The sequence below is a fragment of the Cucurbita pepo genome, chromosome LG14, assembly GCF_002806865.2.
Source record: "Cucurbita pepo subsp. pepo cultivar mu-cu-16 chromosome LG14, ASM280686v2, whole genome shotgun sequence".
Classification (NCBI taxonomy): Eukaryota; Viridiplantae; Streptophyta; class Magnoliopsida; order Cucurbitales; family Cucurbitaceae; genus Cucurbita; species Cucurbita pepo.
In genome coordinates, this window is record NC_036651.1 from 335737 (window position 1) to 350585 (window position 14849).

Sequence of the window (14849 nt, forward strand, 5' to 3'; positions counted from 1 at the left end):
GCTTTTGTTTCCTCAAAATGACTCGTACAATAGAGATAATGTTCCTTATTTATAAAATTCATAATTTTCCTCTTGATTGGTCAATATAATACTACTACTCTCAATAATCTTCAACGTTAGAAAACTTTCTTGAGATGATCGTACAAACTTTTAAAATACTTATGGTTATATTATTAGACCATTAAAAAAGAAACATGAAACATGTACGTCCAGGGTATAAATAATAATTATGGAACTCCCTAAATGTAAAAAAAAATAAAAATAATTTAAAAAAATATGAAAAATGAGGCAAAATTTAGAGTTACCCAAAATGTTACAAATATACCAAATGAGACACGTAAATATCTTTGTTGGATCATAAATGATGTACGAACATATGGTTAAAAGTTTGGATTTTGTAACGGAAATTTGTACATAAAAACCAGACAAAATCATAAACTGAACAAAAAAAAATAGAAAAACCCATTTTGGTGCTGTCAATATCAATCCATAACAGTCAAATCCGTTTCTAAAAGCGGGGTTTTAGTTTTTTGTTGCTTCACTCTGTTGTTTGGTTAAAGAAACAAACAAGTTATGTAACGAACACAAATCAAATATATAATTTAGAAAGCAAACCCAAGCTTTCATCATTCTGTAGCTGAGTTCCTCTGCATCTTCTTCTAGTTTCTTCATTGTGATCTTGATCATATTAGCCATGAAGTTGAAGCAGAATCTGACGAAATCCCTTCTTCCACGCTCAGAGCCAAATCTTAGGGGTACAACTTGTATTGATTTTCCATTTCATGTAAACTCCAAGGGTTTATGGGTAAAGCTCAATGACCCCCATTGGTGGCTCAATAACTCTTTGCCTCTGCTCGAGCTTCAGTTGATTTTTTTTTGCTTCGCCTTGGTATTTGCACATCACTTTCTCAAGCGGTTCGGGTTCTCCAAGATTTCCTCCCAAATTCTGGTAAGTGCACACACAACTCCCACTTCTTCCCTCAGCAATTAATCAAATCAAATCAAATCAAATCAAAATTATTGATATGGAATATGAATCCGCAGATGGGATTGGCAATTGGGTGTTCGTGGAATCAATGGGACGACGCCAAATCAAAGCTTTTTGGCGTGGGGAGTCAAAACGTGCTTGTATTACTCACAGATTTTGGCTACGCATTGTACTTGTTTCTAAGTGCAGCAAAAATAGACGTAACAATGTCAGTAAAAACAGGGAAAAGCTCGTTACTCATAGGAATTCCAGCCGTAGTAGCCCCGCTACTCATTGAAGGTTTGGTTCGGAATGGCCTTTACGGTGACACCCATTTAACAAGGAAACAAAGGACAGCCCTCCCCGTCTTGATGGGGTTTCATGGGATGACTTCATTTCCCGTTGTTGCTTCCCTTGTAAGCGAGCTTCAAATTGTGAACTCAGAGTTGGGGCGTTTAAGCCTTTCATCCGCCTTGGTCAGTGACATTTTTGGTGTCTTAATTATGATCGCAATCGGCCAGGTCAACAGATTCAACAACAACCCTTCAAAAGCCTCAGCTGAATTGAGTTGTTTATTGCTGCTATTTCTTCTGGCTGTCTTTGTGTTCAGGCCTGCAATGCGTTGGATCATCAAACAGACGCCTGAAGGAGCGCCTGTGAAGAGCTCTTACATTCAACTCGTTATTTTTTTGGCTCTGCTTTCCACCGTTTTGGCAAGCTTCACGGGTCAGTCTCCCATTATAGGCCCTTTCATTTTTGGGTTGGCTGTTCCCGATGGAGCTCCTTTAGCATCAACGCTTGTGGACAAACTGGAAACCCTTGTTTCAGATATGTTTATGCCTATTTTGATCACTACTTGTGCTTTGAGAGTGGATTTTTCAAAGATTTCAGCCGCTACTTTTCACAATGATTTCACTAAAATGAACATAATTCTCATATGTGCGGCTGTTGGTATCAAATTTGTGACCTGTGTTGTGTCTTCCAAGTATTGCAAGTTTCCCTTCAAGGATGCTTTGACAATATCTCTCATTGTGGGCTGCAAAGGCTCTGTGGAATTGGTTTCCTACAGAATAGTGAGAGACTACGATGTATGTATGCAATTAATTTCTTCTTCATTTCATTTGTTGTGTTTAGTTTATAAGATTGTGTGGATTTAAACGCAGGGAATTGACGACGGGCTATATGGGACCTGCATTATATGCATCTTAATTATAGCAACATTTGTGCCAGCTGCAGTGAGATGCTTGTATGATCCTTCAACGAAATATGCAGGGTTTCAGAACAGGAACATCATGCACTTGAATCCCTCCTCCGACCAGCTTCGACTGCTCGCCTGCATTCATCGGAACGAAAACATTACTGCCATTCTTCATCTTCTGAATGTCTCGTGTCCTACCCCGGTCAGCCCGCTCACCGTTCATATATTCCATCTGATCGAGCTCCCTGGTCGGACCGCCCCCATCCTCATTTCTCACAAACAGCAAGACGACCCCCTCGACAACCACTCTTACTCTCGACATATAATTAATTCTTTCGATCGGTTTGAGAGAGACAATGAAGGGACGGTGTACATTGAATGCTTCACGGCAGTCTCACCATGCACAGTCATGCACGACGAGGTATGCACGCTGGCGCTCGACAAGATCGCATCGCTTATAATACTTCCTTTCCATATAACATGGACTGTGGATGGTTTTATCGACCAAGATGACCAAAAGATCAGGAAATTGAACTACAGCGTGCTTGAAAAGGCTCCTTGTTCGGTCGGCATCTTCGTCGACCGGGGAAATTTAGGACGCTTCAGAGCAATGGTATCGTCGTCGGAAATGATATGTAGTTGCTCAGTGTGTGTGATCTTCGTGGGAGGGAAGGATGATAGGGAGGCAATATCATACGCCAAACGCATGGTAAGCGACTCGAGAGTCAGGCTGACGGTGCTTCGACTGCGGGCGCCGATGGAAGATCAAAACGGATCAAAGTCACGCCAGACCTGGGAAGACAGAGTTGATGGAGAGGTTGTTAAAGATTTTAAATCCAAGTGTTTGGGAGATGAGAGAGTGGTGTATTTGGAGAATGTGTGCAGAGATGGACAAGAAACCGCATTCATTCTTAGAAAAATAGCTGACAGGTTTGATCTTATCATAGTGGGAAGAAGAAATGGGCTTCAATCTCCTCAAACTGCTGGCCTCGATGAATGGAATGAATTCCCAGAGCTTGGCCTCCTTGGAGATTTGATTGCTTCAACTGATATCAACACTAGAGCTTCTCTGTTGGTAATGCAACAACAACAGATCAGATGATCAGATTCATACTCACACACGCACAAATTCACTCATTATTTCATTTCTTATCAATTTTTCCAAACTCTATTCATAATTCAAGGATTAACGATTGGTTTCATGTTTGTGTTTCGTGTTTCTTTTCCCCTAACAAATACTCTCAAACACGCTAACTTGACCATAGTTCAAATAGTTACAATATCGGTAACTTTTTCAAACGGGTTTGGATTCTCACCTTCATTCGAAAAAATATGGAGACAACCTTAAAAACAGTGAAATCTAAATGTTTTTTTAAATCTGTAATGACAAATAAAAAGCAAAGATCATGAAAGGGACAATTTTTAATGTGGAAATTGAGAGATGAATGTGACAAACAAGTTGGGGAGCATAAGTTTGATCAAACCAATAATATATATATATTTTAAAGGAAATAGTGTTTTCATTATTAACATGAATTTCTAAAACAGAACTGTCTCTTTGCAGATTTCAGCTTTGGAGAAACCAAAAGCCAAAAATAATAATAAGAATAATTAGTAGTGAAATGTTTTTGTACATCGCTGTCTCTTAGGTCAATTTTGCTCAAAATTATCTGTTTGAAAATAGTAGAGAATATGCTGAACATCCTCTTTGTTGATAACCTAATTTTTTCCTTGTTCTTCACAACCTAGGATTAAACGTCATCCTTCTCATCATTCCCTCACTTTGCTTTCAATGCTTTTAATCACTATAAAAATGGCTACAAATCAACACTCACTAACCTCACCAAGCACTACAATTCAGCTCTCATCCACCCTCCTCCCTCTCGAATATCATGGCCATCGCCGTGCTCGATGCCCTCGACAACGCTCGGACACAATGGTACCATATTACCGCCATAGTCATCGCCGGGATGGGCTTCTTCACCGACGCCTACGATCTTTTCTGCATCTCAACCGTGTCGAAGCTTCTCGGTCGACTTTACTACTTCGATCCAGATAGTTCGAAGCCGGGAAAACTTCCGAACGCAGTCAACAATGCTGTTGTTGGAGTTGCCCTGGTTGGAACCCTGATGGGGCAACTTTTCTTTGGGTGGTTGGGTGACAAACTTGGGAGGAAGAAAGTCTATGGTGTTACCCTTATTCTTATGGCCTTTTGTGCCATTTGCTCAGGGTTGTCCTTTGGATCAACATCAAAATCAGTGATTGGTACCCTTTGCTTCTTTAGATTTTGGCTTGGATTTGGTATTGGTGGCGACTATCCCCTTTCAGCCACCATCATGTCTGAATATGCTAACAAAAAAACTCGAGGGGCTTTCATTGCAGCCGTCTTCGCCATGCAGGTTCAATTCTTCCTTCTCTGGTGTGATATTGTCCACTTTGAGTATAAGATCTCGTGGCTTTACTTTGAGCTTCTTTAAAAGGCCTCGTACCAATGGAGATGTATTCCTTACTCATAAATCCATCCATGATCATTCTCTAAATTAGCCCACGTGGGACGATGTGATTTTGTTTGTATAATGATTTGATTATATGTGTTGGATGCAGGGTGTGGGGCTGATATTCGCAGGGCTTGTGTCAATGATTCTATCAAAAATCTTCGTGTCCCTTCACGATGCTCCCTCCTACAAAAGCAACCATGTATTTTCCACACAGCCTCAAGGAGACTTCCTATGGCGGATTGTGTTAATGCTTGGTGCTTTGCCAGCCATCTTAACATACTATTGGCGAATGAAGATGCCTGAGACAGGGCGCTACACCGCCCTTATTGAAGGCAATGCCAAGCAAGCGGCTGCAGACATGGGGAAGGTGTTAGAGATCACAATTCAAGCCGAACAAGACAAGCTTTCTAATTTCAAATCCGCCAATGAATATGGATTGGTGTCTAAGGAGTTCTTTCACCGCCATGGGCTCCATTTGATAGGCACCACCACCACATGGTTCTTGTTGGACATTGCGTTTTATAGCAATAACCTTACACAAAAGGACATCTTCCCAGCAATGAATTTGACAAAGAAACCAGAAGAAGTTAGCGCATTGGAAGAGGTTTATGAAACATCAAAGGCTATGTTTCTTGTTGCATTACTTGGCACATTCCCTGGATATTGGTTCACTGTGTTCCTGATTGAGAAGCTTGGAAGGTTCAAAATTCAATTGATTGGATTCTTCATGATGTCCATTTTCATGGCGGTCCTCGGCATTCGCTACAATTATTTGAAGAATCATCCCGCCGAGTTCGCCCTCCTTTATGGCTTGACGTTCTTCTTTGCCAACTTTGGTCCCAATAGTACCACCTTTGTCCTCCCGGCCGAGCTCTTCCCAACACGGGTTCGGTCGACGTGCCATGCGCTAAGTGCAGCGTCGGGGAAGGCCGGTGCCATCGTTGGAGCTTTCGGGGTGCAAAACTATACGTTAGATGGTAACCCTAGCAAGATTCAAAAGGCCATGATTTTCTTAGCCTTCACCAACATGCTAGGGTTTGTGTTTACATTCTTGGTGACCGAGACCAAAGGCCGATCATTAGAGGAGATCTCCGGCGAGGACGGGGGCGCCGGTGAGCCAGAAACTCAAATGCCAGTGAGATCAATGGGAAAGCCAGGAGCTCAAATGGAAGAAGAAAATTGATGATATTTGTCTTTCAACTTAAAAATTTAGGGTTTTGTGATGATGTTTTAAGGTATTATCTTGTGTGTTTTTGTTTGTGAAGTATATTTATGTGAACAAATAAAGAGTAAAAGGCTTGTTGTTAGTAATGTTCTTTTAAGATTAATGTCTGTAATCTTTCTTTGTAATAATTGTTATCCAACACCAAATTTCTTACTTCCGTTTCTTTGCTTTCATTTCCACATCGGATCAATCAAACATCTCCACATAAATATTAAAATCTCTCTTTTTAAGAATAATAAAATTTTTAAATATTCAATATATTTAAAGATTATCATCTTCTAAAATTAAATTTTTTTTAAAAAAAATTGAATTTTGGCATTTGGTGGCAGATGGAGGGAGGTAGGCGAATACGGGCCGAGTTGAGAAGAAAGTCCAACAAAATTGGAAATTTTTGGGCCGAAAATCCAACAAAATTGGAAATTTCTGTGGCCCAAAACCAATCCAAACAACTTCAGATACCTTTCCCCATTTCTGTTCCATCCTTCTTCTTCCTTTCTATTTTCATTTTCTCTCTGTTTCCCTCCATGAAATGGGACATGGAGATCGAGGAAATCGAGGTTATCCTCGAGAAGATTTGGGACCTTCACGACAAGCTCAGTGAGGCAATTCACTCAATTTCCCGACATCACTTCCTCACCTCCACCAAAAATCTCAGGAAATCGGACAACAAGGATTCCAAGACCCCCAATGGCGTACCCGACACTGCCGCCTTCCCTTTCATCAACGAATTTCGTAATCACCTTGATGATTCTGCCACTCAGGAGGCTAGAAGCCTAAATGCCATTCTAACTGCGCTNTTTTTTTTTTTTTTTTTTTTTTTTTTTTTTTTTTTTTTTTTTTTTTTTTTTTTTTTTTCCCTATTTCGCGCGCCTTCTTTCTTTCACCTAATTTTATCACTCTCACTGAGTAATTTGAAGGAAGCCACAACAGGAAAACATTGATTCGATCTTATTGTGGGGATTCCCTACCTCTTTAGCTATGTTTAGGATTCAATAATGCTTTCCAATTGGAATTAAATCGCTAATTTACGATTTTCTGTGTTTTCTGCTGTCTGGAAGACTGAAAGGACGACTATTAGGTTCTCTATTCCTTGGCTTCCTTGATTTTTGTTATACGTCATTATCCAATTAGCCAAAATATGGGATGGAGTATGAATTTCTTGTAGCGTCTGCTTCGTTTAATCTCTGGTTATTGGAAGCTCGTGTAAATTATGATTTCGGGAGTCTTGCAGGATTTTCCTTTTCATTTTTATGTTAAAATTTTACGCTCAGTACAATTAGGTCTAGCAATTAGCCATACAACTTTCCATTTTGATGTTTGAATAATGAAAAGATGTAATCACACAAAACGGCTCTGTAAATCTATTCGAAATGATGAACAGATTCATATCAAATTTTGACAACTGACTCAGCGAATTCTTTCATTATGTTTGTAGACCGTGCAAGTGCAACAGCAGGTTGAGAGAGATGCTGCAATTGCACGACTAGAGCAAAGTAGGATTGTTCTTGCAATGAGATTGGGTGATCATCATGGCAAGAACTATAAAGTCATCAATGAAGCTTTAGCGTTTGTTGGAGATGTGCGTTATGCAGCTAACTATAATTCACATGAAAATCAATATGGTCAGAAGCCTGTGCCAAACAGATCAAAGAGGTCTAATACTCTGATCAAAATGCTACTCTCATCTCTCAATTTTGCAAGGACATCCCTCAAAATGGATCATGTGGGCGGGGCACTTGGCAATGCTGCCATGGTTGCGATTAGCATGCTTGCATTTCTGCATCTGCACCAGGTGGTAGCATACAAGAAGCCAGAGCTTGAGAGACATGATATTCCCTTCAACAGAAACCTTCCAAGAACTTCACGGCTCCAGGAGTCTTCCCCAAATGAAGATTTCAGCAACTTTGACGTGTTATCCGCAAGGGGTTAGTGTGAATATTCTAAACTTATCAAGCTTTGGTGCATCTCATATGAGTTTCATTAAATGTCAGCGAGTCAAATGTGATAATGTCTGGTGTATGAAATTTTTTCGATTGATTTGTTAGAAGATTCTTCATCATTCTTGAGTTTGTCATGCGTATTGGATAGAGTTTTAAACCAGGTCCAATAAGTTAATAGTACAACTTCTTCTAGCTTGCCAAGATTTGCAATCCTCTACCTAGGTTGGTGTCCATTGAGGACCGTAAGAACAAACTATAGAGAATCCACCGAATGGCCCAAAAGAGATGAGGGACTATACATGATCAAAGAGGAATTGTTTTGTAACATCCCAAGTACACCGCTAGCATATATTGTCGTTTTTTGAGCTTCCCCTTTTGGGCTTACCCTCAAGAACATGTCTATTGGGAAAAAGTTTCCACCCCCTCATAGAGAATGTTTCGTTCTCCTCTCCATCTGATGTGGGATCTCACAATCCACACCCCTCTGGGGCCCAACGTCCTTGCTGAAATTAATGTGAGATCTCACATGTTCATTTGGAAAATCGAAACTTCCTTGACGACGTGCCTGAACAAAACTTGCATTCTTTGTTGAGGGTAGATGAAAGGGGAAGAGTGAGAAATTAGAAATTCATAATGAAAAGATATGTGGGCGGAGTGTTTGATATTGATTTGGTTTTGTAAGGCTCTCATGGCATCTAATTTGAACGCATGATTTGTAGGCGTGCTTTGTTAGGCTTTCTTTGACCTGTCTAACTTCAAAGGTTACATGCCATCACTCTTAAATCTTCTATAACCATTTTCTTCCACCAATCACTCCCAAATTAATTTCTCTTTTAACGCAACAAAAACATTCCTTTCTGTCCACATCAAAGAACAAAGATCTCTAGAGACGCAGACAGAGATATCCTTTTATGCCAAATCCCCCTTACCAAATCCCCATTTGTGAGCTATTCTTTCTCCTTTTACGACAAGTGAATCTTAGAGTTGAGCTTCCTTCTCAGTGGGTGGATCTCATAATGTTAGATTTCATATCGGTTGAAGAGGAAAACAAAGTATTCTTTATAAAAGTGCGAAAACATCTCTCTAATAGACGTGTTTTAAGAATCGTGTGGATAATATCGACCGACTGATGAATTTGAATGGTTACCGTAATGAAGGGTATGGATGTTGTTCCAAATGAGTGAATATAATTTTAGGAAAAATAGTATAGAAAGGAGAAAAAAAAAAAAGACGAAAATTAATGTATATTTAGAATAAGAACAACATCCACCAACAAAGACATTGAATTCTCTTTCCCACAAAACCCCTTTGCTGTCGGAGGCAAAATGGTCCCATGCATTGCATTGAATGACACATTGGTACCTGATTTTCATTTTAAATTTTGTTTATTAGATTATATGGAAGCCACGTGTGTAGTGATTAGGCATGCTGAGTATTGATGGTACTGCCACGTGTAGCAAAATTAGGGGACAAAGGTAATTACCCCTCACATGTTACTTATCTGACAGACACCATCTCTTCCTGTTTTCTCCAACCTTAATTATATCCCTTTGTTTTCCAATTTACTTCTTATGGTGGGTCCCACCAGAGCGGGGCATCCAGTCAATCAAATTAACCTTTTTTTTATATTTTTTTTTACTTTTAGCAATAAAGCTCATAATAATAAAATATGAAATATTCAAATTAACCAAAAAAAAATATCATCAAGGGTTTTGGTCACATGTGTATTGACCTAGGATAACAGCTAAAGAAAAAGACACGAATTTCATAGGTCCCACAATGGGTTGCCGTACGTTTAAATTTTGATCCGGTTGGACCAACCCGGGCTCGACGTATACTGTGAAGGAGGAAGGTCAAAACCCCTTATCCAAACCAATTGATATTTCCACTAGTTATGCATGAACCCCCCGACCCGACCCTACAAACCACCCGGTCAACTCAACCTCGGCCCAAAATATCGTCGGTTTTTTTAAAATTTTTTATTATTATTATTTTTGCATTCAAAACCCTTTTCAAGGTTCATATAATGTAATTATTAAACTCTTCCCTTTTCCTTTTTTTTCACCTTTGGAAGTTTTCAGATTGTGAAGATGATGTCGAAAGTGACAATTCACGTCAAACTTTTGTTTCATACTACTTACCCTTTCAATGTTAATTCCTTTTATTACTTTTATATTTTTTTATCTTTTACTTCAAACCATTAATTAGCCACGTTCCATAAGGTTAACAAGATTAGCCCAACTCCACTGTTAGCAAATATTATCCTCTTTGAACTTTCAATTACGAGTTTTTCTTCAAGGTTTCTAAAACGCATATGTTATGGAGAGGTTTACATACTCTTATAAAGAATGTTTTGTTCTTCCCTTAACTGATGTGGGATCTCATGTGTCAAATACAATTAGCCCATCTTTAAAACTTTAAAACATCCAAATATAACTCGAGTTAACATAGGAAAAAGAATAGGTAGCTAGTATAACGTATGTGGAAGAAAGAAGTAGCTAGTATTCGTATAACGTATGTGGAAGAAAGAACATGGCTAAAAGGACAAAGAAGGACAAAGAAAATAAATATATATTTTGATTTGGACGACAGAACACACAAAGTGTTGTCGTTGTTGAAAAATAAATGTTGAAATTGAATAGCGAAAGAGAGCAACAAAGTGTTGTTTAATTCACAAAACAACTACCAAACAAACAACAATTTGGTCCTCTCTCCCTCCTCCTTTCCCCTCCAGCTTGTCTTCTTTTTTTTTTTCTTTTTTTTTTTCTTTTTTAATTTCTAAACAAGGTTCAATTTTAATATAATTTTTTTAAAAAATAAATCAACTAGCTCCCATAAATAGGGTCTCTTATTCCTTCTTTGGCCTTTCTAATAATTGAATCTTGCTTTTAATTCTAATAAATGAATTATAATTATATATATATATATATATATATATATATATATATATATGAAGGGAATGATGAGGAAGGTTAATAATTATTACCACAACTAGCATGTCATAAATCGTCCATCGCAAACTTTGACTAATCATTCTAAACTAAGAGATCAAAAATAAATTTAAAAAAAATAAATAATAGCAACCTAAATAATTAATTAATTTTTTTGATTAATTAGTACTACTACCCTCACGTGATGGGGGCAAGCTGATGACATGAGACAGAAGATAACTACAATCATAGTATGGAAATGTTTTTTTAATTAATTTCTACAATTAATTAAAAATGTCCAAAAACAGTTCTTGTAAGAAAAGGAAATTAAATTAATTATTTTACAATCATCTTGTCATCATTCTTTTATATGTGAATATATAATTAAAAAATAAAATATTTGTAGGTGAATTGAGGGGAGGATTATTAATGGGGTGAATTGTTATTAATAATATTGGAAGACAGAAAATTGAATATTATTGTGCTGAATAACTCAATTATTTAATGAATATAAAAGATGTACCAACAAAAATAAAAGCAAAAATGTAAATGCATCATAAATTTATACAAAAATTAAATAAATAAATAAAAGACCATTCAAATTTTGTGTGTGATAGGATGAATGTTATTAATATCAACATACTGCGTATTTAATGACACCATAAAGTCTCTTCAGGATGAGAATTATTTCTGGGTTTATATTTTCTTTTCATTTAAATTATTCGTCTCATTTTTTTATATTTTTAAATAAATAAATGTCAGAAGAGGAGTACTAAATAATCAAATATTGTACTATTTCCTTTTCCCTCTTTTTTTCTTAAATAAAATAAAATGAATGTCCTTTTTTCACATAATATAAAGCCATCGGAATAAAAGCAGAAATTTAATATACATATGTACGAAATTAAATTAACTTAAAGCTAAAATTTATTAAGCTCTTTTTCATAATTAAAACTTCAAATTTCTTATTTCAAATCTAAAAATTTAATAGATTATTTACATACAAAGTCAAACCTACAATTTGACTTTTCAAATTACGCTTACATCACGTTAATATAAATGGCCAAACGTTGTTTAATTTTTTCTATCATATAATATACGAATAAAACATTAATAATTTAGTATTATACGAAGAGAGAAAATCTTAGACATAATGATTAATGGAGTGGGGGCGTAATGTTATTTTATGTTTTATTTTTAGGAAGGGAAAATAAAAAATGTGAGATTTTGTTTGAGTAATATTGAAGCAAAATAGGAAGGACAGAAGTTGTCCCATGGGACGGTCTCTCCCCCACACACACACACAACATTGATTCTAAAATATAATTATTAATATAAACATTCATTAAATTAAAATACCTTCAATTTTATTCCAACAATTACTTAATTACAATTATGGCCTTACAATATCATAGTGCATGCCTTGTGCACGTGAGCCAGTCCATATTTATGGTATCTCTCCTTATAAAATTCGAACAAATTATTCGGATTTAACGTTGACTATAAATTAAAATCAAAATAAGGGAATTTATTTTCAAATTAAGTGTATTTAAATTTTGATTTAAGAATGGGCGCTACCTTAATTTATTTTATTTTTCCTAAGAACGAATATATATATATTAAAAAAAAATAGAGGGATTTTGTGTAAGTTGACATTTTGTTAGTGAATTAACGACAATTGGTGGATTAGCATTAATCACTCCTAATCACACCAAATTATGTTAAAATAACGCCCCTTTTATTTCCTTTCCAAAAATAACATTACTATATATTTATTATCATAAATAATTCTCATAATTAGTAACTTTTTTTTAATATTATTTTTAGATTATGTATTTAAATTGTGAAGGGAGAAAATTACGGAGAAAATTGGCGATATTATAATTATACAGAGCTCTTCTACATTATACACTCTTACGACCAACACTAATTATTGATTTAAATAAAAATAAAAAGGAAAGAGAAATTAAAAAAAAAAATTAAAAAGAAGATATCTCTAGCAAAACTGGTCCACTCAACTTCCCAGAATATGTAAATAGGTAAGGAAAAGTATACAAAAAAAAAAAAAAAAAACGAAAAAGTCGCAAAAATAGCCTTTTTTGAGAGATGCGCCATGGAAACAAAATTCCGCCGACATAACGGTGGAGCCGGTGGTCCAGCACCACCGACTGCCCGGCGCTCCACCGCTTACAGAACCACCAAGGGGTCTGATCCCATCAAAATATCTTGGAAATAGTCGTCGCCCCCTTGGCTGATCGGAGATGATAATAATGGGGTTCCAAAATCTTCAGGCAAATTAGTGAAAAATTCACTGAAATCTTCGTTCCATATGCTTTCTTCGAAGAATAGAGGCTGTTCATCGACGAAGATCGGCGATTCGGGGATCGGAAGTTTGAAGACGTCGTCGAATCTGGGGAACTCGGTGTAATACTCCGAGGAAATAGTAGTTTTGACTTGACATTCGTGAAATTGATCGTCGGCGAACGGCGGCGGCGGTTGCTGAGACTCATCGGGTTTTTGGGGCTTTTCAGTTTCTTCTGGCGACGGCGTTCTGAAGTGGAGAACCGAAGTCGGAGATGACAAATTGTGAGACTCCTCACTGGAATCGTAATAGGAGCCGGAACCAGAGGCGATATTGGCCACTTCAACTTCCTTCTCCGGCATCGGCACCGGTGATGGCGTTGCAAAGTTCGTCAAAGCGTCCGGTCCGCGAAGCTGAATGGCAGCGTTGTCATACACCATCGCGGCTTCCTCCGCCGTGTCGTAGGTCCCGAGCCACAAACGTACACGGCGGGCAGGATCTCTAATCTCCGCCGCCCACTTACCCCAAGGCCGCTGCCGTACACCACGAAACTTCTTCCCATTCGTTGCCGGAACCACCTTCCCCGAACGCCGGGAGTCTGATTGCTCACCAGCAGACCTCTTCCGGCAACTGGGTAAAAGGCTATTTCGACACCCACTTTGGATTTTGATCTCATTGATGTACTTCTTCACTCTCTGCCGCTCGAACAACTCTTCCTCATCGCTCGACGAATCCGTCGCATCAGGGTCCGTCACCGATATCCGTACGACTCTACTTTCCGATTGGTGATATTTTTTTAGGGAAAATTTGCTGGTGAAGTTCCGGTGCTCCGTGAGTTTAACAGGACAAAACAGAGTATCCTCCATGGCAGATTCAGCATCAAACTCCGGGAGCAATGGGGATTTTTATAAAATGACAAGGGGAGAAAAGGGTTAGTCAAAAACCAGACAGTGTTTCGTTTTCTGGATTCACACTGACGAAAAAGAAACGAAAAACGGCACAGTGAGGAACACGCTTGCTGTGACCCTTTTCCTGTTTTGTAGGACTGATGAGAATGGGTTTATTTTTGGGTCAAAATCTTAGAAGGGTTTTAGGGTATGGAAGAAGGGAGGAGAAAGAGAAGGGTTTTTGGGAGTTGCAGAGTCTGTGAAGAAGAAGAAGAAGAAGAAGAAGAAGGTCCGTATGAGTACTTATGGAAAGAGAGAGAGAGAGAGAGAGAGAGAGTGGCTCAGTAGGAGTACTGTTACTGCTAGAGTGTGCGGCAGAAGGAAAAGAAAAGATCTCTCATAAAACCACCATAGGAATGGAATTCAGAACACTGAAATCGCTGTTTTATAGGATCCCAACGCCTCAATTTGGCAACTCTACAATACAAACCCCTTTTTTTTTTTATATTCTTATTCCCCCATATATTTTCTCTCCACAGTAACTTAATATTTTAACGGTAAAATTTCTGATAACTCATTACATAATTTAAAAAAAAAAAGAAAAAAAAAAGAATTTAGAGAGTAAAGTAATTCAGACAAGGAGTAGCGCGGTTGTTAAAAGATACATATTTTTTCCCATTTTTCTTTGGACTGACGATGGGTGGAGTGGGTGAAACAGTAAAATTGAGGGCGGGGCGGTGAAAGGAGTGAAAGATTCCGGCGTCAACGACGGGGATACACACTCCCGGCCGCCGCATCTCATTGGTGGACGAAGATTGCGACACGTAAGTCATAAAGTGGGCCCCAGATAGAGACACGGCCCAATCGGACAACATCATATGGGGTGGTGACTCAGCAAGAGA

At 37.9% G+C, this 14849-nt stretch overlaps 3 protein-coding genes and 1 pseudogene across 3 annotated transcripts; 3 read left to right on the forward strand and 1 right to left on the reverse strand.

The window, feature by feature from the left end:
* Positions 1 to 1044: 1044 nt before the first annotated feature.
* On the forward strand, positions 1045 to 3267 carry LOC111810343 (cation/H(+) antiporter 3-like). The gene is made up of 2 exons (XM_023697055.1): positions 1045 to 2055; positions 2131 to 3267. Exons 1-2 carry the CDS (start codon positions 1045 to 1047, stop codon positions 3265 to 3267), a joined length of 2148 nt encoding a protein of 715 aa, XP_023552823.1.
* Positions 3268 to 3980: 713 nt separating this feature from the next.
* LOC111810344 (inorganic phosphate transporter 1-11-like) lies at positions 3981 to 5846 on the forward strand. The gene is made up of 2 exons (XM_023697056.1): positions 3981 to 4564; positions 4770 to 5846. The coding sequence occupies exons 1-2, from the start codon at positions 4058 to 4060 to the stop codon at positions 5844 to 5846; spliced, it is 1584 nt and encodes a 527-aa protein (XP_023552824.1). The 5' UTR covers positions 3981 to 4057.
* A 524-nt stretch (positions 5847 to 6370) lies between these two features.
* LOC111810268 lies at positions 6371 to 8020 on the forward strand (annotated as a pseudogene).
* A 4595-nt stretch (positions 8021 to 12615) lies between these two features.
* On the reverse strand, positions 12616 to 14424 carry LOC111810325 (ethylene-responsive transcription factor CRF4-like). Its single transcript, XM_023697024.1, has one exon. The coding sequence runs from the start codon at positions 13924 to 13926 to the stop codon at positions 12946 to 12948; it is 981 nt and encodes a 326-aa protein (XP_023552792.1). The 5' UTR covers positions 13927 to 14424; the 3' UTR covers positions 12616 to 12945.
* Between the last annotated feature and the right edge of the window lie 425 nt (positions 14425 to 14849).